This window comes from Fundulus heteroclitus, chromosome 19, assembly GCF_011125445.2.
Source record: "Fundulus heteroclitus isolate FHET01 chromosome 19, MU-UCD_Fhet_4.1, whole genome shotgun sequence".
Lineage (NCBI taxonomy): Eukaryota > Metazoa > Chordata > Actinopteri > Cyprinodontiformes > Fundulidae > Fundulus > Fundulus heteroclitus.
This window is the reverse complement of record NC_046379.1, coordinates 32,530,784-32,558,530: the sequence shown is the minus strand read 5'-3', so window position 1 is coordinate 32,558,530 and position 27,747 is coordinate 32,530,784. Positions and strand designations below refer to the sequence as shown.

The following is a 27,747-nucleotide window of genomic DNA, read 5'->3' as shown; positions in this document are numbered from 1 at the left end:
AAAGCTCTTGCACAACTATAAGATAAAGTCACTCCTCACATAATACACCCTGATCAAACTGGTTTCATTAAAGGAAGGCAGTCATCCACAAATGCACACAGATTACTTAATTTAATAGATTATTTTTGTAGCAAAAATATTGAATCGAATATATCGTCTCTAGATGCAGAAAAAGCATTTGATGGAGTTAATTGGAATTTTTTATTTGCTGCTCTACATAAATTTGGTTTTGGAACTTTTTTTATAAATTAGTTAAAAAATGTATACAGCTTCCCAACAGCATGTGTCAGGACAAATAACCAAACATCTTCCAGCTTTTGTCTCCAGAGGGGCACTAGGCAAGTATGCCTGCTTTCCCCCTCTCTGTTTGCTATTTTTATTGAACTACTAGCAGCAACAATTAGACAATCTAATGTTGTTAAAGGTATAAAATGCATGAGAATAGAGCATAAACGTGGTCTTTATGCATCTCCAGCACTCAAACACCTCTCTTTCTCAAGTAATTAGATTACTAGAATCTTTCTCAAAAATCTCATATTACTCTATAAATTGGTCTAAATCTACAGTACTGTCAATTAACTATTTACAGAACCCCCTAGATTTATAATTACAGTCATGGAGTATAAAACATTTTGGTATTGCTATTTCGTCTATCATCTTGAAACATGGAAATCGCAACCAATTTCACTTATGGGTAGGGTTGCTTCAACTAAAATGATGGTTTTACCTAGAATTAATTACTTATTCTCAATGTTCCCCAATACACCATCATTTGACTGGTTTAAATCTCTCGACTCCTCCATCTCTAAATTTCTTTACTTTAAAGCTACAGAAGACTAAAGATAGAGAGGGACTAGATCTGCCTAACTTCCATCACTACGTCTTAGCAAATAGGCTACAATACATCTCAAAATGGATCAAACATAATCCCTTATATGAGCCCTGGCTAGACACGCAACAGAAAATGTGATTTCTGATTTGCCGTTTATTAGCTCAAATATAAAATTGTCACGATTCGGTTCTGGAAGATGTTGTTATTTTGGTTATGTTGGCTTTCCTGCCTCAGGGTTTATTTCTGTTTCTTGTTTTGTGTTGTGTTGGATTCATGTTTAGCCTGTTTACTGTTTTAGTTATCTGGTTTCCTTTATTAGTTTTTATTATAGCTTGTGTTCTTTTCAGTTTTAGCTTTGTTTTCTATCTTGGGTTTGGTCTTTATGGTTATTTTGGCTCTGTAGTTGTCCATCTTAGTTTCTGTCCCATCAGCATCTCAGTCACTACTCTGTCACTTCCCTTCCCCTGATCAGCTCCACCCATTCCAGTAATTAGTTTCACTCCATTCACCTGATCACTCCCTTACTTATACCTGCCTCTGCCCCCTGCAATCTGCCACATCATTGTTTTTCCAATCCCTATCGGTGAGTCTGGTCCAGGATTCCCAGTTCCATATTTGTTTGCCTGTCTAACTGACCACTGCTTAGTTTATTCTGCCTGCCTGTTTCCTGATCAGACCTATCTTTGGATTTTTGAGTTAGTCTGTCCCCTGTTTTTGTAGATAGTTTCATCTGTGACTGCTTTTTGTTATTTTTGGTTATAGGACACATTCTTCCCCTTTTTGGCCTGATGCCCGTTTTTGTTTTTGCATTTTTGTAAATAAATGATCTTTCACCTAACCTCTGCTTGTCTGGTTGAATACTGGGTCCATCTGTCTCTGGTTCATGACAAAAATGGCATACATGGTTTAAAAATATAAACACCAGCTCTTCTCTGACAGCATGGTAGGAATTTCTTAAAATGAGTTTTATTCCATGCAGCCGTACACCCATTTGGAATAATCCTGACAACCTATAAAAATAAAAAATAAGAATAAGATAAACTTTCCATAATGGAAGAATAACGGTACTGATATTGATAACAACACATCCTTAGAATATCAACAAATTAAATGTATGATAAAACATAAATTCAAAAATAAAAAACCCAAAACTACTGTCTAAATGATACAGGACACTATCTAAACTACATGATTTAATATCTCTTCCTGTTATGAAATTTGGAAGAGGATTTATCAGTCAACTTTGAACAAAACATCTGGACACACACATGTTTAAGATCTTTCAAAATGGCTGGAAACCCAAATTTACAACTAATACAATACAAAATCCTTCACAGAGTACACTATACAGGTCAGATTATTTAGGATGGGTTTTGCACAATCCAAAATATGTTCACAGTGCACAGGCAATAGTCCTGACAATTATATTGATGCACTATGGTTATGTACACCTGTTCAGAGGTTCTAGATCCAGATATATAAGGACTTGTCAAAGTGCCTGAGTTGTAAAATGTCACCTTCCCCCTCAGTTTATCTGCTTTTAGATGAAAGCACTTTGGAAAAAACATCAATTTGCATGGCTTTCACTGCCTTATGTATCGGAAAGAAAACTATCCTCATGAGTTGGTAAAGCAAAAAAAAATTCGGTCTTGAAACATCATCTGCATCCCCATCAGGTCGAGCTCTCAGGGCTCCTTTGATCGGCTTCATCACTTAGTGGGGGTGGGAGGGTGTGGGATGTGTCCTGTAAGGCATGGTGGCTGATTCAGGCGGTGCCTGGGTTTTGGGGCTCTGGGAGGTGCCCGGAGTGGAGTGTCTGGTGGGTCTGTGGCCCTCACCTGGGGGGGATGTTTGGGGAGCCTCAGGGCGGTGGATGTTTGGAGAGCTCCATTTCCGGCTCCTTATCTCGGCCCTGGTTCTTGCCGTCTCTCGGTGCTGGTTCTATCCGGGGAACAGGGGTCAGCATGGTTTGGGCGGGCTGGCTAACCAGACATTTTTTTTCTAGGATGGTAGGGAGGGTGTGTTGGGGGGTGGTAGTGTTGGTCCTCTTTTGCGGTTGGCCCTCGGGGCCCTGACACCTATCTCTGGCCCCTCAGGCTATGATGGTGCAGCTGCTGGAGCTTTCCCCTCCGGGTGGGTTTTTGGAGCATGTGGGTGCCTATTGCAGTCAGCAGGTGAGCTGGTTTCCTGGTAAGCATGATGCTCCAAAGTCCTTTCCTCCCCATCCCCAGACACCTCCCCGCTGCCTGCTCCATCACGCTGCCACACATGGCAGCATTTGTAATGCTAGATCTCTATCTAGCATTACAAATGTGGGGGTGCAGTGATGCAAATGTGCAAATATGCAAATGTGAATGTGGATATGGTGCAGAGTCCAGTTTATAGTTCAGCAGTTCAACAGTCTGATGGCAACAGGGAAAAAGCTTGTGCAGAACCTGGTGGACCTGCAGCGGATGCTGCGGAACCTCTTCCCAGAAGACAGCAGGGAGAACAGTCCATGGTGGGGGTGTGAGGCGTCCCTGATGATGTTTCGGGCTCAGGACACGCAGCGCTGAGATGAAATGTCCTTAATGGAGGGAAGAGGAGCCCCGATGATCCCTTCTGCTGTCCTCACCACTCTCCTCACGTTCTTCCAGTTGGAGGGACTGCAGCCTCCACACCACACAGAGAGACAGCTGGTCAGAATGCTCTCTATGGTGCTTCTGTAGAAAGTTGTGAGGATGGGCAGGGGCAGGTAGGCTCTCCTCATCCTCCGCAGGAAGTACAGTCGCTTCTGTGCCCTCTTCACCAGTGACATGGTGTTCACAGACCAGGTGAGGTTGTCCGTGATGTCCACCCCCAGGAACTTGGTGCTGCTGACCACCTCCACAGCTGAGCTGTTGATGAGCAGTGGAGCTTGGTGCGGCCAGTTCTTCGACGATGATCACCTTTGTATTCTCCACGTTCAGGATCAGGCTGTTGTCTCTGCACCAGCCGAACAGCTGCTCCATCTCCTCTCTGTAGTCCTGGACGTTGTCGTCTCTGATCAGGCCCACCACCGTTGTGTCATCTGCAAACTTCACGATGTGATTGGTGGTGAACCTGGGGATGCAGTCGTGAGTCATCAGAGTGAACAGCAGGGGGCTCAGGACGCAGCCCTGAGGGGAGCCCGTGCTGAGGGTGATAACATCAGAGGTGTTCTGTCCGACACGGACCGACTGAGGTCTGTTGCTGAGGAAGTCTAGCAGCCAGTTGCGAAGGGGTGTGCTAAAGCCCAGATGTTCCAGTTTTCCCACCAGATGTTGATGGATGATGGTGTTAAACGCTGAACTGAAGTCCAGGAACAGCGAAAGAGATGGCGTCCTCAGTGGAGCGGTTCAGTCGGTAGGCAAACTGGAACGGGTCGAGTGTTGGGGGGAGACTGGAGATGATGTGTTCTTTTACGAACCTTTCAAAGCACTTCATCATGATGGGAGTCAGTGCAACAGGCCGGTAGTCGTAACAGGTGACTTGAAGTTTCTATGTTACCAGAATGATGGAGGCAGACTTGAAGCATGCTGGCACTGTGGCTTGCGAGATGTTAAAAATGTCTGTGAGAACACCAGCTAGCTGACCTGCACACTCCTTGAGCACCCGCCCAGGTATGTTGTCGGGACCTGGGGCCTTCCACGGGTTGACTCTCCTCAAAGTCTTCCACACATTTGCTGTGTCAAGGCAGAGGACCTCCTCTTCCTGATGGGCAACAGCTTTCACTGCTGGAGTGCTGTTTAGTGCCTCAAACCTCCCAAAGAAGTTGTTTAGTCCATTAAGAAAGTCAGCATCAACTTCACCCACCGGTTGGGTGGGTGAAGTGGGCCTGTATGCAGGAATTAGCATTACAGAAAGGTGGTCTAAAGAGCCCAGATGGGGGTGGGGGGCTGCTCCTTTTATGTTTGTGTAAACTAAGTCTAGAGTGTTCTCTCCCCGAGTTGCAAAATCCACGTGTAGAAATGAGGGAGAACAGTTTTCATATTTGCCTGGGTAAAATACCCAGCAATGATGAAAACACCCTCTGTGTGTGCAGATTGCAGCTCGGAGATAGTCCGATAGAGAACACTCATAGCCTCTTTTGTATTAGCGCTCGGAGGGATGTAAACCACTGTGATGATAACAACAGTAAGCTCTCTAGGCAGATACAAAGGTCTGCAGCTAACAGTCATGAGCTTGATGTTCGAAGAGCAAAAGCTTGTGACTAATCTAGCATTTTTACACCAGGTGTTATTGATGTAAATGCAGAGTCCGCCTCCTCGGGTCTTACCACCAAGTTGTTTACTTCTGTTAGCGCGGAAAGTAGCTAGCCCCTCCAGGCTAACGCCGTTGTCTGGGATTGATGATGTGAGCCATGTCCCGATCAGGATGAGAGTGCTGCAGTCCCTAAACTCCCTCTTCGCAGAGAGCTCGAGTTGTAAATGATCTATTTTGTTGTCCAGTGAGCGGACGTTGGAGAGTAAGATGGATGGAAGCGGCAATCTAAAGGGGTTAGCCTTTAGCTTAGCCGCTAAACCTCTGTGACTGCCGCGCTTCCGCTTTGCTTTCCACCGGCGTCAGCTGCTCGTCAAGTCCACCGCCTCACAGGCCCCCGGGACTGGTACCCGTAGTACTCAGAAGCCGCGTAAACAATCGAGCTTAGTAGTGGTTACAAGTCCAAAAACACTACACGACCGTAACTCCAGCAGGCGCTGGTGGTCAAGTACTGATCGGCTGGGTAAATGAGAAGTTTCTAGCGAGTTTGGAGGCATTTTTTATGAAAATGTCCATGAGTTTTGTTGGAGCTGTAGCTTTTATGCTATATTTAAAGGAGAAACGCTCCTCTGCATATAACAAAAGACACTTTAAACCTGTCGCCCATCACAGCCGTTCGGAGGGTTATCTATGCCCACCCAGGTTCAAGCCGTATACAACTGTGTGCTATTCTTCTCAATAACTAATTATTCTGAAAGTTACAAAATATCTGCTCACATAGGATGTGACATCACAGCCTCTAGAGAGTTAAAAAGGAAATCTCACCTTATTTTCTTTGCAGCTGCTGGCAGATATGTCATCTCATAGTGCCTCACCAAAAATGGAATAAATAAATAAAAACAACCACTCAGATTGGGCAGAATCATCATTTTGTTAAGAAATGACCACATCCAGTTGCGGTTCTCCCAGGTTCTTTGCCTGACAACGTGGTGTTCCTATTGTAGACAACTGTAGTAAAAACAATATTTTAACTTATTTAATCTAAAAGGCAGAGGGATATTTACAGTTCAGTACTGGACTCTCATACAAAAACAATGCAAGACCGACAGAGAACCCCAGAGAGTGCCCATTTATTACTCACACAAAAATTAAGTAGGACCAATTGTCTACACCCATTTAAGGATGTACACAGTATGATATCAGTGTTCCTTTCATCACATTGGTGGAGAAGATCATACTATAATGTAAATGTGTCCAAGCTGACCCATTACCCATAATCAGTCATACTGTCCAATATGTTAACCTCTGTGTCTCCAGTGTCCATTGCTTAGCTGTTGTTTCCGTGGTAACTGCCTTTCACATCCCAGTCTCTGTAATATCATAATTTGTAACACTTTGAAATCCTCCAATCTGACTCAATTAAAACAGTTCCACAGAGCAGTAAACACAAATTCATCCACAGTTATAGAAAATGCTCTTTGCCGCTTTTCACAAACCCTTGTTGTGCAATTACACATTTAAAGTTATTTAATGTTTAATAAATAACTCTCTGTCTATTAGGTATTGTCTGTTGAATATCAGTTCTAGAGCTGATATCAGGACAATAGTTGAAAGGAATGATTCGAGCACTGGCGTTCTTTAACAGCAAACTCTGCACACATATAGAATAAGGAGAGACAACTTCTCTTCAAGTTCAAGAATTTATTAACAGAAATAAAATGAACATCCAGAGAACTTCACTATATAATGCTTTTTATCTGAATTAACACTATATTTTAATTAACAAATCCTCTCCACAAGGCTAGTGAAACTTAACTACTAAGCAAAATGAAGATAGAAAGAAGCTAAGGAACTGTGTACACACTTAAAGACACAGAAGACAAAACAAAGTGGTTGATCATCGTCATCAGAATAATTCAGTGAATCCTGGTACACTGCAGATCTAAGTTAAAGAACCAAAGTTCATGTTAAAGAACATGCAATGATCTTAAATTAGCTTAACTAATTCCGAACATTTGGTATGTGTTTCGACCCATTCACAATGCAAATCCTGAGTTAAAAAACATTATTTGATAAAATAACATTTTAAAGAAAGATTTTCTCAGTAAAATCATTAACTTTAGGGACGCTTGATTTTATTAATGCGATTATACCTCCGGGAGGCTAGGGGTAGCTAAAGTTAAACAATATTAATATTAATGCGGAAATAATGCTCATAGCATTGAGGAACGATGGTGGAGCGAAACGAAACAAACCTTACATCTGAAACGCATCGTAGTCGTGCATATCCAGGAAGAGCGAATGTTACCGGAAGCTAATAGCAACAGGCTAGCAGACATTCGCTTGTAATTTTAAAAAGCTTCGCCTTTATTTTCGACGTAATGAGTGGGCCGGATAACATAAACATTAATATCCCATCAATGTATGAAATCCTTGTGGAGATAATGTTTGTTGTAACCATGAAAACACACTCGAATCACATCGGCAATGGCCTGATTCAAAGAAGCTAGTGGGAGCTACTTTGGTTAGCTCCATGTGTTTAAAACACCAAGTAACGCTGTTTGTTCCTCTGCCAAACCTGTCGGTGCCTCGTGTGAGTTTGGTTCATTTTGGCCATCCAAGGTAAAGCAGTGGTCCAGAAAAACGTTGGTTATTTCAGCATTGTGCATGCGGCTCTGCGGCTAGCCGAAAAGCGGACGGGAAGGCCGGTCCGAGGTCCTGCATGCAGTCTCTGATTTAGTCGCAGCGGGCAATTTCAGCTCAGCTCTTGTCTCAGCTTGGCAATATGGGTCCTCATATTAAAAGATAACAACCACAATTGATTTAATTATCATTTTAATTTTGTAACATAAACAAAATTATATTTCATGATAAAACACTTAAAATATCAAATTACCACTCATTCAACTAATTAGTTTTTTTTAGGATGAGAGCTGTAATTAGTATGTTAACATAGCGTATGATAAAGTTGTCTCTTTAATGTGAAATGAAACAGGAGTGAATCATTTTACTTTGAAATTGCAGATAAAATATCAATCCAGAGGGGAGTTATAGCGGGGGTCTGGTACACCCTAGATTAATTGTATTTCCCATTACAGAAAGAATTTTATAACTATAAAAAACAAGTGTGACACCAATGATTTCCTGATATACTGTAGCAGAGACATTCAGTTATAAATGAAGGCATTTGCAGATTCATACATCAGTTTAGGAAAACAAACTGAAACATGCATCTTAACAAGCTTTTGTTAACAGGCAAAAGAAAAGAGACAAAAGACATACAGAAAACACTAAATGTAGACCTTAGACATCTGGTAAAACATCATTTATTTACAGAATCCCATATGTTTAGGGTTCCATTTGAAAACTCTAAAAAGATGAGACCTGAGACCTTGGAAAAACATCTGATAAGACACTGACATTTTTTTTTTATCAGCTCAAATAAGCCCCACTAACCAAGCAAATGAAGCGAGGTGAATTGTTTTAACATGATATTTTTGGTTTATCTTCAGCTGAGGAATTACTTACTAACATTGTTTTAAAAATGTGACACAGACTAAATAAACTACGTTTTAACTCCACAATGTGCCACTTTGAAACCAGTTCCTCTGGTTTAATAAGACCATAAATAATTTTACCATAAATCCCTCAGAACTTAAACCAGTCTGGCAAATTACAAAAAAAAATAATAAATGATTAAATAATCACCACCTCTCTTAATTATGTTTCTGCTTTAAGACTCAGGTTTTTTCACAAATATCATCTGCTGAAGTTTAATCTTACTCCTTAAACTGCATGAAACCCTCTCTCAGATTATTTTTATCTGACTTATAACACAGCGGTAACCCTACCAGACAACAATTACAGCCAGAAAACTTAGATATGGAGCAAGTGAAGAAAAATTATTTTGCTTAAAACCCTGCATATCCCAAACTGCTTTATGGTAATGACAGTATATGCATTTTTTTTCACACCAGCCAGATGGGGGCACTGTACATTTTTTCCAACAGATGACTAACAAAACTATCAACGAAAGGGAGTCAGATTGCCTTCAAGTCAAATTTACACAGTAATGAAGGTGCTTGTAAATCTAATATTTCATCTGGAGTGACTGCTGTGAACCAGACATACACATGACAAAGGCCTATGTGCAGTCAGGTTAGCCACGGACTACCCAAGGCTTTTCGGACATCATACAATAATATAAAGCAGTATGCCCACGTAGAGTTGGGCATGGCTTAATACAGGGGTGTCAAACTCATTTCTATATGGGGCCACTTTGGCATCATGAAGTCATTAAAAGGGCCGGTTGCACGTGTATAGACGATACTTTTCATTTCATAATTTCATTCCAGTTCACATAGAAGTACAAAAAATGCACAGTAACATAAAAGTAGCAACCTTAGGCCCAGTATATACAGTTTATCTGCAAAAAAATATATATTGGGGTGAGTTACACTTACAGGAGGCACAGTTTTAGCCACTTTATACACTTTAAAAGGATATATGCCTCTACTTTATGACATGATATGCCCTTTTTTTTTTGGCTCTTGAGGGCCGGATAATTTACCTTGACGGGCAGGATTCGGCTCGCGGGCCTTGAGTTTGACACCTGTGGCTTAATAGGTCAGTTATAAGGTTTTGCTGCTGTCCAAGCGCAGATTGTCACAGCTGCAAGATGCACCTGTGCATCTTATCCTATAGATTTGTTGAAGCATGTGCAAGCTATTAAAGTACAATAAAAATGGATGCAAAGGCAGGACATAGCTTTAAAGAGGACATATCATGCTTTTAAAACCTTCCTTTTCACATTTAAATCATTCATTTGTGGTCCATAGAAAGTGGAACTGCAACGCTTTGGTCTGAATTCCTTGTTATTGTTGCTCCACAGTCCGTATTTTGCCCCTTTTCTGAGATGAGTCTGAAAGCATCTAATTATAGTGCAGTCTCTTTAAATGTATTTGAGGCACTTCACATCCTGCCCCCCTTCCAGGTCACAGTGGCTTCCACTCCACCCCATTTGGCCGTTTTTGTAGTATCCTGGGGTATGGTGTAATGAATTGTGCGTGTTAATACACCCACCGACTGACCATTTTCCCATATCCCCCGTCTACTTGTAGCTTCAGCTTGGACTACAAAATGTCATAGTCGCAAAATTGGTAAATCAGAAGACAATCTTGATTAGCAGTGTCACAACAAACACTGTGACATAATTCTTAAAAAAAAATGTAATAAGGAATAGAGAAAAGTAAGCGGCTTGAAAAATATGACCCAAACAGAACATTAAAGATATCTACATAGTACCTGGACAGACTGTATTCAAATTTTCTGCCCTCATAGAGACTCCAAGTACAAAACAAAATGTATTCAATGCCTAAGACGTTGGATTTTGCATATGTCCCCTTTAACATTGACTCAAACTCCTATGTTACCTGTGTAAAATGAAAATTAAACAGTAGGCCCCTAGAAAAAGGATGTGGCTAAAGTACTATTTTTCTACTTTCATATGAATAAAAGCACAACAAGATTGAAATGCAAGTGAAACATGCATTTACATTTCATGTAAGAAAAGCATTTTCTATATATGAAAATGTTGCTTTGTGTATTGGTTTTAATTTGGTAGTTATAACTGTTATCAAGAAGAGAGGATGGCACCAATAATTGTTGCATATTTATGTGAATGTCTGCAGAACAGCTGTGGCTGAATGGGAGTTTGTCTATAGCATTTGAAGGGCTGATTGTAATGTTCTCCCAGAGGGCGATATGGCCCTGAGCATGTTGGCTACTGATCTGAGTAGTGGTGTTTATCAGTGCAACTGGATGAGAGTGCACTTTTGTAAAAGTACTTTGAGTTGTTGGTATGACTACACAAGTTAGTTTAATCCATTTTCCGTCTATAATTCTATCAGCTATTGAATAATATTACCATAAGCAAACAATATTCAGTTTTACTAAAGTCTACATGCCTATTTTTTACTGGTCTCATTGGACAATGCCATGTCTACCACTGCCTACCTGACAGGATCTTACTTCAGTGATGCCATATTTGCATATTTTACTTTTTTGGCAAATGTGAGACGAATGATAATTTTGGTCAGCAGTGGTTTTCATCTTGAAATTCTGTCATGAATGCCATTTTCCCAGTCTCTTTCTTATTGTTGAATCATGAATAATAGCCTTAACCAATACTGTTTACGTGCATCTTGCACTACTCACCATGACTGAATATTGATTTGCACTGCTGACTGTTTATTCACAGTGCCAATTGTTTACATATACATTTGCAATACCGTACCATAATATGCAATTACCTTCCACTGCACTTTAATTTTAATAGCTTCAGTCCAAACTTTATTTATTCATTTTATAGTAATAGCAACCTGTATATCATGCTCACAATTCTGCCTATAGTAATAGCCATCTGTACATATATTCGTAGTACATGTAAACTGTTATAATAATAATCATCTGTATATTATGCTATTGTACATATCTGTAAAACTCTATTTATAGTAATATCCACCTGTATATTATATTCGGTACATATCCAGCTGTAAATTTAGTTCACAATACTAGCTACCTATATATTATATTCATAGGACAAATCTATTTGTAAAATTCTGTTTATAATAGTATTCATCTCTATATTTATTCAGTACATATCCATGTCCTGTACTTATGGAACCATTGTTTATCCTGCACTTGCTGCTATTGCACTTCTGGTTAGACCTAAACTGCATTTCGTTGCCTTGTACCTGTACCTGTGTAATGACAATAAAGTTGAATCTAATCTAATCTAATCTAATCTAATCTAACTAGTATGGCCTGCAATACTTGAGGTATTGTTTTTGCAACTTCCTGGATGTGTTGTCCATGTGGTCTCTGACATAGACATTATATACGTAGACACGTCATTCGGCGGGTTCTGCCTATGCTGCGATGCGTCAGAGCGTCCACCATCTTAAATGTGGCAAATCTGCAGTTACTCAGTCACTTAAACAGTATCAGAGGGACTTTAATCTCTGAATATACTTTGTATTCGTAGTATTTTTGTTTTTGTAATATTACAAGTTTATTTTCGTATCCCTTTAGCTTCATTCTCCTGAATTTATTCTCCTAAAGAATAAAAATATTTAAAATAATCTAACCTGGCCCTATTACTCCAGGAGTGAAATAATTCTACAAACTGTGACTATTCTGGAAATGTTCCCTCTTAATTTACATAACATGACGTTTTTCTCATAACATTATCACTTTTGTGTTTGTTTTTTTTTTTTTTACTTTATTGACCTAGGATTTTTTTTTCTCATATTATTATTTTCCCTATGTAGCCTCTGTTGCCACTGCAGCTTTAGTGTGTCCAGTTTTGCAACATGGTGCAGCCTTAGTTTATAGAAGGCAGATACAAGTACTGAAATCAGCCGGAATACATTTCCATGCAGCACAGGAATGAGGCATCATTCACGTTCACAATAACAGAACTCAACTTTTTTCTGCCACATACAATATGGCAGTGACGTTGACGTGCGAACATGCGCCCTATGACGCGTCTACGTATATGATGTCTGTGGTCTCTGAGGTGTTTTCTCTGTATGTACATATTGACTGTCGCTATGGTCCACTGGAGTCCCAAAGCCTTAGAAATTGTTTGCCAACCCTTTAAAGAATAATAGTAATCAATAACATTGTTGTATCTGGTGTTGAATAGATTTAGCTCATGGCATGGTGTGTTGCATCTTTAGATCTTTTGGAGTACTTCATATTTTTCTAACAGGTTCTCTTCATGATTTAACAAGGTGGAGATTTTATATTTACATAGTGCTAAGTTGGTCTGGATACATTTTCCCTTAAATAAAAAACTGTTATTTAAAATGTGTTTAAGGAAACATTTAAATGTGACTAGAGATTAAAAACATTACAAATCTGTAAGGGAGAAATACTTTTTCACGCTGGTATGTTGCCAAACTTTGAATCTGACTTTAAATTTGCATTCACATAACTCCCATTCAATTCCAATTTGTTAGTTGTTATTGCATCTCTGTGTTACTATCAACTGATATATAACAAAAGTATTTATATTATTTTTTTTTCTTTTGGGTTTACAGAACTTAATTAGAAGACCTTATGTTCACATGAGCAGTCTTCTTTAAAGGGTCACAGCAAATTGGAATCTAGTCTAACCATCACAAATCCATCAAAGGACTAAACCAGATCCTTACTCTGAAGGTTAGCATCTCTAGTTAGTACAGCATTTATGGCATTGTAAAGTATATAGGAGGGAGCCAAAATCAGATGGAATAAAGTTACAGGAAAGAAATGCAAAATCCACACAGAAAGACTTCAGTCAGCATTTGAAACGTTTTGCAGTGTCAGTACTGCCTTTGTGCAGTTTAGTAAACAAAACCTGTTTTCATAGAAAATAAGTTGACTTTAATGAAATGAAATATCTGCTTTACAATGTTTGTAAATGTTTTTTATACTGCTCTTCCAGAAACAGTTAAAACTTTATTCTTCTGGTTTACTTTACTTTGTGACACTGTCTTCAGAGTTCACTGACCCTCTCGCTGAGGGTCTCCAGCTCCTCCTCCTTCTCGCGGTAACGCTCCATCCCTTTATCAACATCGTTGGTTGACAAACCATTGATAAAATCTGAGGGGTAGTCAAGGCCGCTGATCTGTGCATGATGGAGCCAACGGAGGTCATCACTCTCGTGTGTTATGTATCGCTCGTTCATTCGACCCTCTAAATTTCTTAGGTCTATCCACATCTGATAGTCCTAATGAAGAAAAGAAATACACTTTAAAATTAAGGGATTTTTAAATCCAATATTTTATTTTTGAAATAAAATGTAGTTGTCTTTACTATAGTGTTGACAACAATTGACACTACTTTTTATAACAGTATTACTGTGTACATATTTGCAGTTTAATGAAACACTAAACTTCTGTAAATAATGGAAATTTGTTAAAACGTTAACTATAAACTTTAAATAAAAACTTATTTAATTCTTAATTAATTTGATCTTTTTCTCAGTTGTCATATTGATTGAATTCAATAAAATTTTATTTATATAGCGCCAATTCACAACACATGTCATCTCAAGGCACTTGAGATTCACTCATATCATCCAGACACATTGGTCAACAGATTTCTTATCTAAGGAAACTCAGCAGATTGCATCGAGTTTTGAAAAGCAACATTCACTCCTCCTGAAAGAGTGTAGAGCCACAGTGGACTGTTGTCTACATTGACGATGGCTTTAGAGCCATCCCTCATACTGAGCATGCATGAAGTGATGGTGGAGAGGAAAAATCTCCTTTATCAGGAAGGAAAAACCTCAGACAGAACAAGGCTTAGTGTGAGCGACCATCTGCCTTGACCGACTGGGGGTTAGAGAAGACAGAGCAGAGACGCAAAAAGAACAGAAGCACACATTTATCCAGGTATGCTTTCTATGTTATATGGTAATGGCAGAAGATTTGCTGCCCAGGATGGTGTCACAGCTAACAGAATGCCAGACCAGGTGTACCTACTATGAAGAGAAAAAAGACAGGGAGAACATAAAATTAAAAGTTGAAATATGAACTAACAATGCAAACTAGAGAACAGTAGGAGAACTCAGCAGAGTGAGAGAAATAGATCTTAATGTCCTCCAGCCTAAGCCTATAGCAGCACTAAAGTAAATGGGTGACGGTGATGCAGAGGTTAGGGAGTTTGTCCTGCAATTGGTGGGTTGCTGGTTCGATCCCCTACTCTGACTGTCTCCGTCGTTTTGTCCTTGGACGAGACACTTCACCTGCATTGCCTGCTGCCGGTGGTCAGAGGGCCCGGTGGCGCCGGTGCATGGCAGCGGACAGAGCCTCGTTTCTGTTCAGAAAGTTCTCAGCGGTCTCCGCAGTTCAGACAGCGATCGGGTTGTAAAGATTCCTTCAACGCTGTCTCACTTACTGAGGACGAGGTAATCATGGTTGAGAGGATGCCAATGATTTTATTTTTTAAAGAATCTATTTTATTTATGAAGAATCCCATAAAGTCATTACCATTGAGAGCTAAGGGAATGGATGGATCAACAGAGCTCTGTAACAGCAGACTGTTTTACAGATTAGGTAGGATTCCTCTGGATGTGTAGAGCACCATTTTTTCTATGTTGTGCTTCATAGAATGCTGTTCTGGATTAAACCAGGGAGCCAGCTTCCTGTGAATAATTAACTTGTTTTTCAAGGAGGCTACATTGTCTAACACAAAACACAATGAGGAAGTAACACCATCAATGGAAGCATCAATTTGTGAAGGGGAAGAAATCACATTGCAGCCATCTGCTAGGCATTTCTGTTATCCTGAAGAAATTAAAAGGGGGAGAGCATCTTTAAAGTTTGATACAGCATTATCTGATAAAGATCTACTACAATGAAACTTTCATTTGGGGGTGGAGAACTTGTTTAAACTGAACTCAAAGGTTATTAAAAATGGTTAGATAGGACATGTTTGTGATGAAATACTGTTAATTCTTCACAATCAATGCCATATGTCAGCACAAGGTCCAAAGTATGAAGGCAAGAGTGTGTCAGTTTATGCACCTTTTGAGCAAAACCAATTGAGTCCTAGCATAGTTATAAAGGCTAGATTAAGGCCATGACATTCCTATGTAATGTCACCCAGCCAGCCTGATTACCCTGCTGCATATTGCCGTTATAATATCAATGGGTGGAGTAACATCTGTTTTTTTTGCTCATTTGTGGTTATGGTGGTAACTCTGATGACATGGATGGAAAAACATTTACATTTAAATCAGTCTAAATGTACTCAAGCTTGAATTATTACGCTAGCTGGTAAATAAAACAGACACAATAAACAACAACTGCATCCTTGACTTTGTAGTGATACCTCCATTTGATGATGCATGTGGCAACAGCAGAAAACAACTACATCCTTACAACAACGACCAGCCAATCCTGGCCCAGTGTGAGAAGTCATCTGCTTCAACTGACAGACGTTTTGACAGAACAGGGCAGATGCACAAAAAACCCCCACAAATGCATTGGTTATGAGTACTTCCTATATTAAATTAAAAGTAATAAGTTAATGGCAGCAGCAGTTTTTTAGTGGCTTCATCTAGGAGAGAAACATAGATAAACAAACAAGCTCTAAGTATTAAAATCTATGGGATGAAAAACAAAGTACATATAGTTAGTGGCAGCAACACCTGCCTCCATTTGTCAACATGAGAAAGGGTTTAAATTGTTATTGGCAGAAAGGGTTGCCAATGGCCTCCTCTTTAAAGGATTTATATCCAAACAAAAACACCAGGCTGGATGTATCATGTATGAAGACAACAGAGGGGAGAAAAAGTTAATAGCAGCAATAACTGCAGATATTGCAGTAAAGAAGTATGAGTAATTATAGAGATGGCTCATGTTTTTCATTTTCCTCTTTTTCTCAGGTGAATGTTTCTGTGCTTTCATGCATCCTGTTACAAAAGGGCTATCTTTATCTCACTGTTGTTACCATCTTTTTGAACTTTTTATTTGAGGTGTGGTAGACGACATAAAACAAGCCTTTCTCCACATGTTCTCTTATTCAGCACTTATTTTAACATATTCAGTTAAAGACAACTTGCATCACATATGTTTATGTCCTCTGTTCATAAATATTCTTACTAATATTCATTTATTGATAAGAAATAATTCACATCAACCCCTCAACCAGCTAGCAAGGACAACCAACACTAGATTAATATTTGTTTTTAGTTTACATTTTCCTATGCTTTATTTTGTTTAAATCTTCCTACATTTTATACAATCTATTATTTTACTTGCTTTTACTCTGTTTTTATTCTCCAATGTTTTAATCATGTAAAGCACTTTGCATTGCACTTGTACTGAAATGTGCTATACAAATAAATTTGCCTTGCCTATCCGGCAGAAAGTAAACTTAACGTATGCAGTTCAAGTATTTTGATTGGATGATCCGAGCTTCGGGCCACAAGATTTGTGCCCCACAGCCGTTTACTGAGAGTGTGTGGTGCATGCGCACTGCAATTTCAGATGTTCATTATTCAAACAAACGTTGGTGGGCTGGCCCCAATATAAAGGTGCCTCAAGATGATTTAGCCTACTGAGCTTGTCAGTATTGTGACAGGCTTAGATATATAGACACAAATGTTTATTACAGAATTTTATTTATCTTTTTTCAATATTGCTCTATAAAGAATGATCATGTCCCATTGATTATTGTGAACATAGAGCTACACAGCATGGCCCACCAGAAGTTGCCCCAAATGCAGAGACGCCACAGGTTAGGAATACTTTGGAAGTTGGGCAACACCTAAACATTTCTCCTGTACCCCACAGCTCACCCAATGACCTTTGAATAGACAGCAGGTATAGACAGTGGATGAATAGAAAAGTTCTATATGGGTCCGAAAGCAATCATACTTTTTTCTTTAAAACCATTTTTTTTTTTTTTGATTTACGTCATGCATTATAAGATTTTACATTAAAAATCTATGAAAATAGCATTGTTTTCTCCCTAAATACACAGTAACAACACTCAAGCAAAAAGATGTCGAACAATAATAATCCAATCAAATTGTTTTATTGAAATAATAAGTTAGTTTTGTTGAAATTCATTCAGCATCATCTTTTTGTGGATTTTGATGGATTTAGTGATTTCCTACCTGTAACCATGGGTGACTCAGAGTTTTGTCCACACTGTATCTCTTTCTCATCTTCACTTGCAGAAGGTTGTTAATCAGGTCAATTGCTGCAAGGAAAGAAAAGCAACCAATGGAACCAATCGAATTTGTTCTCACTTGTCATTTTGTTGTCTAGCAGGTGGATTTTCTCTCATTGTGTCAAATAAGAACTTGCAAAGCAAGACAAACATGTTTCAGTCTATATGTTCAACGTGTTCACCCCCCTCCCTCCCAATATCATTGAACCAGGGAACTGATGTTGAGATAGTGGACTCTTATAAGTACCTGGGTGTTCACCCGAACAATGCACTGGGCTGGACTCACAACATTGATGCTCTTTACAGGAAGGGTCAGAGCAGACTCTATCTGCTGAGGAGACTGAGGTCTTTTAGAGCGTTGAGGGTGCTCCTAAGGACCTTCTTTAACTACACTCACCTCCCATTTTATTAGGTACACCTTGCTCGTACCGGGTTGGACCCCCTTTTGCCTTCAGAACTGCCTTAATCCTTCATGGCACAGATTCAACAAGGTATTGGAAATATTCCTCAGAGAGTTTGGTCCATATTGATATGACAGTATCACGCAGATGCTGCAGATTTGTCAGTTACACATCCATGATGTGAATCTCCCATTCCACCACATCCCAAAAGTGCACCATTGGATTGAGATCTGGTGACTGTGGAGGCCATTTGAGCACAATAAACTCATTGCAATGTTCAAGAATTCAGTCTGAGATGATTTATGGTTTATGACATGCCATGTTATCCTGCTGGAAGTAGCCATCAGAAGATGGGTACACTGTGGTCATATAGGAATGGACATGGTCAGCAACAATACTCAGGTAAGCTGTGGCATTGACACAATGGTCAATTGGTACTAAGGGGTCCAAAGTGTGACAAGAAAATATCCCCCACACCAGGGACGTGCAAAGACCGTTGGAGGGGCAGGTGCTCAAAGTTAAAAAAGGGCACATGGGGCACGGATTTAAAACATGATACAGAAACATACCTTGCTATACAACCGGTTGAAATGTACCAACCCATACTATAAAGAATGTAACATAGAATCAAGGGCGTAGGTTGATTTGAACTTTGGTAGGGACACTATTGGTCCAAAGCTTCATTGGTCCTACGCAATATGCATGCTCCTATTTTTTTGATGCTTGATTTGAGCATCAGGATGCTTTTTGCCTGTCTAAAAAGAAAAGGCAGCATTATTTGCTACATTTATACAAATTTTATAAGCACGACACACACTAGATGCTGTTTGTTTATCTTTAAAGCATCACAGGATCTGTTCAATGTCGAATTGGGACTTTTTCCCACTTTGAAAAACTTTGCATTTGAACTTACCAGCAACAGAGACAGATGGTAAATAGGTGCCTATTAAACCAAATATATTCAAAATATGTCTGTTGTCTAGATTAATCCTGTATTTTCTTTTGAAGATATAGAAATGTGCAGAGATAAACCCCACCCTTATTCTTTTTTTTTATCTAAGATACTCTGTCTGCATCATAAAACACAGCAAAATTATACATTCAAGGGACTGCAAATAAATTAATTGTATTTACTTTGCACTGGAAGTAGAAGTGTCACTAACAGCATTTAAAATTTTAAATTCAAACTTCAACAAATGTACTACTGGGTTGTAGATGTTCTCACTAGCCCATTTCATGTAATTTATCTTAGCATTCCAAACCCATTTCTTACATCATATATCTGAAGTGTAGATAACAGCTTCTCCTTACCTGCATCGTCTCAGACAACTAATTATTTTCCTAACAATAGTGAGTTGTTAATGTTTAAATGTGCAGTAAATCTTAATACATAAGGAGCATGGAGGACCCAATACTGTACTTCTGGTAAGATTAGTGACACTAAAACTGATCTGTTACATGAGTGGTTGTCCATTTCATAATTGAAATGAGAATATATTAATATTCTTTTGGGATATACTAGTAAGACTATTAAAGAACAGCAGATTAAACGTTAAGATATGTAAAGGCCTATATTAAATTAATTTTGCAACCACATCAACAGATTAAATAATTTTTACTTTTTTGGTGTACCAAATTACCCTCGTAATGATGAAATATATTGTGGACTAAATCCCTGATGAGAATGTCTAACTCCGCCTCTGGTTTGCACTCTTTACTAATGGACGGTGTGGAAACCTTTGTACAATAAAACCAATGTAAATGGTGTTCCTCGGTTTAATTTGTCTTTATTCTAATTATGTCTACAATCAATGAAAGCAACAATAACAACGAAATATGGTAAAAAGGAAACCCTCACCTTTTTTTTCAGACAGCTGTGGCTAAGAATCTGAACTTTTAATAGCCTATAGTCTTTGCTTTTCCATCTTTCCAGCAGTCTTCAGAACTCCTGCCTGGCACAGAATATTTAGTTTTATAAAACAGATTAGGTTTCTGTTGATAAATGCATTATACTTCAGACTTAGATGCTATTTTGAGATGCTAATGTTGGTTACTTACATTTCCCAAGTTCCACAAATCCAAACAGTCTCTCCTGCTTCTTTACAGAACTGCACTCAGCAGCTTTCACCTATTTTAGTGCAGATAATATTTAGTTTTTTTAACTGGGACTAGTTTTGTTGTCAAGTATTAATTGTGGTAACGGCAGTATCCCTGTATGAATTGAAATTTAAATCTTGCGCTCCAAGCAAACAGGCACGCACACATGCGCTAGAAATCAGAAAGAGGGAAGGCGGGATTTAAGACAGTACAACCAATGAGAGTGGAGTTTTAAAAAAAAGCACAGAGCACAGGCACGTGTGCTGCCGATTTAAAGGGGCAGGCAGTCAGACAGCGGCAGCAACAGCCGCGGAGCTGCGAGAGGAGAAGAAGGGAAGAGTGAGGCACGTTATGTGGATCATGTTACCGTGCCACGGTAACCGTGGCAATTTTGATCTAAATTATTATTATTTTGGACATGCACACACACACAAACACACATACACACACATAAAAAAAAACACACACACACACTGACAAAAGGGCACTTTGGGCATCATGAGGCAAAGGGGCAGGTGCCCAAGCCCCCTCCGCCCCCCTCTACACGTCCCTGCCCCACACCATTACATTACTAGCCTGAAATGTTTTTTCTCACTTCCTTGCATTTCCTGTTTAGCTTGAATGTTTTTATTTTTATCTGAATTTGCCATGTTATCAATAATTCTGCAATGCTTACATTGGTTTCATTTTTGCCTTTCTGATAAGTTAATTATCTGTCGCTTTAGAACTAACTTTAGATTAGCTTGTTTTTTTTGTTACTGATTTAGTGTGTTACTCTTGTGTGCTTTTTCTACTGTCCTGCCCAGATTCCCCATTGTGGGACAATAAAGGGATTTTGTATTCATCTTCTTATATAAGGCAGACAGAGCAATAGGACAATAGACCAGTTCATTGTTATTGTTTTTAACCAGGTTTTTCGTGCATGCGTGGCAGACTGGTAGGCAAAAGGCGAACACAATGGCTGACGCAAACAAAGGAAACGATGAGTTCTCGACATATTTTTGTTCTTTAGATCGTACCACAGAACGTATCACAAGATCGTTATAAGCCCCTCCCTGGGCTGCCACCTTACCGTGGTGGAGGGTTTTGAGTGTCCCAATGATCCTAGGAGCTATGCTGTCAGGGGCTTTAAGCCCCTGGTAGGGTCACCCAAGGCAGACAGGTCCTAGGTAAGGGATCAGACAAAGAGCAGCCCAAAACCCACTTATGATGAGTAAGATTAATGGATCTCGTGTTCCCTCGCCCGGACGCGGGTCACCGGGGCCCCACTCTGGAGCCAGGCCTGGAGGTGGGGCATGTTGGCCAGCGTCTGGTAGCCGGGCTTTTACCCATGGAGCAGGGCCGGGCTCAGCCCAAAGAGGCGACATGGGTTCCCCTTCCAATTGGCTCACCACCTGTCGGAGGTGCCAAAGGGGTCGGATGCATTGTGCAACGGGTGGCAGTAGAGGGCGGGGACCTTGCCGAGCTGGGGTGGGCATACTTGTTGCCCCTCATCTCCGTGCCTGCACGTTGGGGTTCTCCCCGGTGAACGACAGGGTTGCCTCCCTCCACATTCGTGTGGGGGGACGGGTTCTGACTATTGTTTGTGCTTATGCACCAAACGGCAGTTCAGATTACCCACCCTTTTTGGAGTCCTTGGAAGGGGTACTGGAGAGTGCCCCTCCTGGGGACTCCCTGGTTTTGCTGGGGGACTTCAACGCTCATGTAGGCAATGACAGTGGGACATGGAGGGGCATGGTTGGGAGGAATGGCCCACCTGATCTGAACTCGAGTGGTGTTCTGTTGTTGGACATCTGTGCTCGTCATGGATTGTCCATCACTAACACCATGTTCAAGAATAAGGGTGTCCACATGTGCTCTTGGCACCAGGACACCCTAGGCCGCAGTTCAATGATCGACTTTGTTGTCGTTTCATCTGATCTGCAGCCACATGTCTTGGACACTCGGGTGAAGAGAGGGGCGGAGCTCTCCACCGACCACTACCTGGTGGTGGGTTGGCTCCGATGGTGGGGGAGGAAGCCGGTCAGACCTGGCAAACCTAAACGTATTGTGAGGGTTTGCTGGGAACGTTTGGCAGAGTCCCCTGTGAGACGAAGCTTTAACTCCCACCTTCGGGAGAACTTTGAACACGTGTTCAACTTTGAACTACGGCCGAAATGAGTTTTCTCCGTAGTGTGTACAGTTTTTTTCTGACTGCTTAAACGATGTTAAATCTTGGATGACCTTAAACATTCTGAATCTGAATGAAAGTAAGATTGAAATCATACTGTTTGGTTGTAGTCCAGCAGACCTTCCTGCTGGCTTTCTGGGACCACTCACTTTTACACCGTCTGCAGTTGGTACAAAATGCAGCTGCCCGTCTCCTTACTGGCACACGTAAACTTGACGACATATCACCCGTTCTAGCCTCATTGCATTGGCTTCCTGTTGTTTTTAGAATAGATTTTAAAATTTTATTGTTTGTTTTTAAAACTCTTAATGGCCTTGCCTCCTAGTATTTGACTGAGCTTCTCCAAATCCATGCCGCGTCCAGAACACTGAGATCCTCTAATCAGTTGCTACTGGCCATGCCTAAAACCAGACTTAAAACCAAAGGTGACCGCGCCTTTATGGCAGCGGCACCGAGACTCTGGAATAAACTGCCTTGGCATATGCAATCGGCAGGCTCCTTTGAGGTTTTTAAATCCTATCTAAAAGCACACTTCTTCTCCCTGGCTTTTAAGCAAGTCTAAGTGGACATTTGACAAAATTTTATTTTATTTTAATTTTAAAATGTATTTTATTTACATTGAAATATTTATTCTATTATATTTTATCTCTATTAATTTTTTTATTTATTTTTTGCATTGTGTTTATGTATTTTAGCTTTGAGTTTTTATTTTAGGCTCTGCAACTGTGATTTCTGTACAGCACTTTGGTCAACCCTGGTTGTTTTAAATGTGCTTTATAAATAAAGTTTGAGTTGAGTTGAGTTGAGTCTTGACTTAAGTATATATATCCTAATTTTTTATTTATATAATTAAGTAGAACAATGACCAGTGCAAAATGAATTTGTATTTACCGGAGATGAAGTGTAGACTGCAAATTCTGGTGTGGTGTGATGGCTCCCACAGTTGATTGGGATTGTCTGCCTGCATCCTTTTCATTGAAATTATCCATTTCTTTTGTCTTTCTTCGTCCTTCGGTAAATTAAAAAAACTTACATCCGACCGTTTGGAATGCCTCTGTGTGCAACCGGGAGCACAACAAGTCGTAGGCATTGTTTAGATTCCAAAAATAAACAAACTAAAAGCACGCTCTAATTCACCCGTTTTGTCATGGTAGTACACGAGAACAGTACTGTTTTTGCCTGCCAGCGGGACCCGGATGTAGCGCGGATGTAGCTCGTGACGTCACGTGTGAACTGGTCTATTGCTTTCAATCTTGCCAGATATTTTGAAGTTCCTGTATAACACATTTTGTTATGTATTTGGAATTGTTTGAATTTATAAAAGGAAAATTAAACAATTAATTAGTCCAACATTGATTCAAATTCACGGTTTAAGACTGTTTGGCTCTAGCTGACTACGACTTTTTTCATTATTTCTTCCTAAAAGCTAAAACTAATGATTCCTCTAAGCTTTTAGGAAGAGTCATTACTTTCTAAACCAATGTAATTTAAAACTACTCAGCACTCTTACAGGGAGGCCACTTATTATCTATATCACACAGGCCTGTCATTAGATAAAGCCCAACAACAAGGCAAACATGTTATTGTTCTGAACTTCTTCAAAATATATTTATTTAAAGGGGCCATGACAACAAATTTAATTTTTCTGAGGTTTTGTGGTATACTATGATATTTTGTGTACTGGTGAGCAGGCCAGCTGACAGCTTTGCTAGGGCCCGGCACATCACAGTCCTTTTGGGCTTCCCCCTCCACACCTGCCGCCACCACACACACACACACACACACACACACACACACACACACACACACATACACACACACATACACACACACACACACATGCCCTGTATGTATGTATGTATATATATATATATATATATATATATATATATATATATATATATATATATATATATATATATTAGGGCTGGGCAACGATTAAAATATTTAATCGCGATTAATCGCATAATTTGCCTGATTAATCGCGATTAATCGCATTGTATTTACTCCAAGAATGAATTCAAAAGTAGTGTAAAGAGCACTTTTATTTTAATGTTCTGCTGCCATATGAACAAAAGTGTTGTAACATTTGTAGCACTTATCAGTAACACATATTTAGTGTAAAGCTCAACTTAAACATGTAAAACAAAAAATGCAAAATAATATATTAAAGCTTATTGCCACTGACGGAATTCTCTTTATGGGGAAAAAATCTACCAAAAACAGGCAATTTCTGAGGTAACAGCAGGGAGCAGCATTACCATTTTATGTTCAATACCAAAGTTTAACTTGGCAGTGGTTACAACTAACTTGCTTCTGTCATATTCGATGCTGGAAGAACTTTAAACTGAAATGCTTGCTAACTCGATATGCTTGCGTTGCTTGCGTTTATTTGACGTTGACACGCGGTTTTTTGTTGTTGCTTTCTCGCGTGCATATAGTGAATGGCAGGGAAAAACAGGCAAAAACACATGGATACTTTGAAACGAGAAGCGACTTCACCGACGGCGTCTAAGCAGACCTCCCCGCTCCGCTCCGCACAAAACTTGTTCCGGCCGCCAACTCACCGCCTCGCCTAAGCAGTTACCTGGGGGAAACACCGCCTTCCGCATGTCGGCTGTTTTTTTTTTCCGGCCAGCACCTTTCTTCCTCTGAATCCGAGGTTTGGCTGACAGCGAGGTTATTGCCGCATTATCGCCACCTACTGTTCTGATTCAAACCCCTACACCGCAGCAACAGACCTTCACAAAATAAAAGCATGTGAGCAACACGCGTTAACGCGCGTTAAAGAAAATATCGCCGTTAATAGTCTAATGAGTTAACGCGAAATTAACGCGTTAACTTGCCCAGCCCTAATATATATATATATATATATATATATATATATATATATATATATATATATATATATATATATATATATATACTTCATGCCCTGGAAATCTCTGTATTTTATATTGGATATTTTCAATCCTATTGAATTTAGTGCACTAGTTGATCTTTTCTTCGTAAAAGAACAGCAAGCACGACAGCCAAATATGGTCTTTTTTGACCTGCTGTATATTAGCCAGTCCCTAACAAATTTTTCCTTTTCATTGCAGGAAGTAGAATTTGTTAAATACTTTGGGAATTATCTGCCCTCTGAATTTCTGAGAAAGGCTTTCTTATTGCCATTAAACGCACAACATTCATTCAATCAGAATCAGTCAGTTTTGTTGGCCATAATACGGATCATTGAAATTAACGGTGTGATCCAACTCTTAGCGACTATGCTCAGACTATCCAATCGGGCAGTAAGCTTCTCCACCTGCACTGTCTCTGTTATCGCTAGGGATGGCTCTTTCTGTCCCCCCCCCCAGCTACCCGCTAGATGTGTGCATTATCGGGAATTTTTAATCGATCCGATCCGAAATAAATACAGGGTGAGTATCGGCGATATCAATAACATACCAATACTTTTGACATTTAAGCTTGATGTATCGTGAAATTGTTGACCTTTTGGGTTTTGTGATTTTTATTTTATTATTACAATTAAATGATAATACTAATACCAATAATGATATGTTCAGTGTTTTTTTTCCTAATCCACCTCTTATATCTTTCAATCCTTATGTAATTTTGTCTGTATTGTGTGCACCTGCCTGTTTCTTTAATCCTATAAATTTCCCCGTCGTGGGATAAATAAAAGATTAGCTAATGTTACTTTATCTTAAATAACACTTTTTAATAGGATATATGTACTGGGTTCTTTCAAGGTCTTAATTACATTTTCTGTGTGGGCTCCAGTAACACATGATAATATCTACTTTGAATGTTAACCTGAACTGCTGCTGAAGATGACCACTCTTATCTACCTGGATGTTCTCTGGAGGACTGAAACGCCTCAGTCAGTGATGTCAGTCTGTGGGTCTGGGTCTGTCGGGGCATTGAGAGAAGTTTTGTCTCCTCTCTCCATTTCTGTTGCTCGATGTTTTCTTTCTCATGGTTTTTCACATGCTAATATAACTTTGTTGTGTTTCCACTTCATTTAACCGTCTTTTTACAAAACATACCGCTTGATTTCATTTACGGTATTAAAATAGTACGGCCAAAGGGCGCTACTTTCCCTCTTCATGTTTTTCCGCTCCTGCGGTCTCTCTCTCTCTGAGTCTGAGCAGCAGCAGCGCGGTTGTTTGTGAGAGAGAGAGCTGAGTGGGCGGGCAAGGCTGAGCCCGCGTGCTGAATGGCTGGTGCCGCTGAGCCATGTACAATAAAACTGCAGGGTTTAAAAGTTCACTGCTCACGATATATGTTCTTACATTGTACAGCCCGACGCTCTAATGCGATCTAAGTGCTCACACTGTACAAATAAAAACCACACTCATTCCCGTAGGGAGATGGCGCTACTTGGACTCCTCTATCCGGAAGCCCAATGTAAACAGTAGTAGAAGAAGAAATATGAGGCTTGCTAGAACAAAACGTGCTGCCTTGGCAGTCAAACTGCACCTCCGTAGTTTGACTCCATGTCACACCTACATGCCACCATGTTTCTCTCCACTCCTATGTTTTTGTCTGAGAAGAAGAAGAAGAAGAAGAAGAAGAAGAAGAAGAAGAAGAAGAAGAAGAAGAAGAAGAAGAAGAAGAAGAAGAATTTCCTTGTTTGCACATGTGCAGTGCGCGAGATTGGGGGGAAATTGGCTCGTAGGCGCTCATAACTCCGCTTCAACAGCAGGATGCGCTCATGATCCCTCATGAGGGCCAACTGAATTTCAAACATGTTTGATTATCATCCGACCGTCCGGTTTCTGATCGGGAGGTGGTCGTGAGAGGCGAATCGGCCCTCGTTACTCACTGTATACTACACAATGCAGGACGCATAATGCTGCTGAAAGTGGCGACGACAACACCGACATTACCCGTATTTTTGTTTTATTATTGAAAGCTGTCAAATCTAAGCAGGGGGTGTTTGTAACTGAATAATCCAGTTGACTAACTAACCAGCAAAACCGCTGTCAGCGGCATGATTTTCCTGTCGCTTCCAGGGAGATTTCGCTTTCCACCGTTGTCCTCTGCAGGCACTGCAGTCACTGCAACCTTTCCTCCGCAGAGACTGTGGTGACTATATGTAACAGTGTTTAGGTTTAATTTGTAGAATCCCACTTGCTTTCTATGTATCAGTGCAATGGGGAAATAGCGCCTCCCTCTCTGTGTGGTTGGTTATATGTTGCTGGCCCTTGTAGTCAGTGCCAGTCTGTGAAAGCTGCATGAGAGGTGAGTTGCATTCTTCAGCACACAGTAAAAAAGTGTTAGCAACATAATAAAACATAATTTTTTTA

The 27,747-nt window shown here is 40.0% G+C and overlaps 1 protein-coding gene across 3 annotated transcripts in view; it reads right to left on the bottom strand.

Moving 5' to 3' along the window:
* Positions 1 to 12,533: 12,533 nt before the first annotated feature.
* Positions 12,534 to 27,747, bottom strand: part of prkd1 (protein kinase D1) — a 247,947-nt gene continuing 232,733 nt past the window's right edge. For 2 of the 3 annotated variants that reach the window (XM_012851006.3, XM_036150357.1), the window contains 2 exons: positions 17,709 to 17,794; positions 12,534 to 13,808 (listed from right to left, as the gene is read on the bottom strand). In XM_012851006.3, the coding sequence (XP_012706460.1) occupies positions 13,575 to 13,808; positions 17,709 to 17,794 (320 nt within the window). In that variant the 3' untranslated portion in view covers positions 12,534 to 13,574. The remainder of the gene's footprint in view (positions 13,809 to 17,708; positions 17,795 to 27,747) is intronic. The other variant, XM_036150359.1, reaches the window with a different exon arrangement.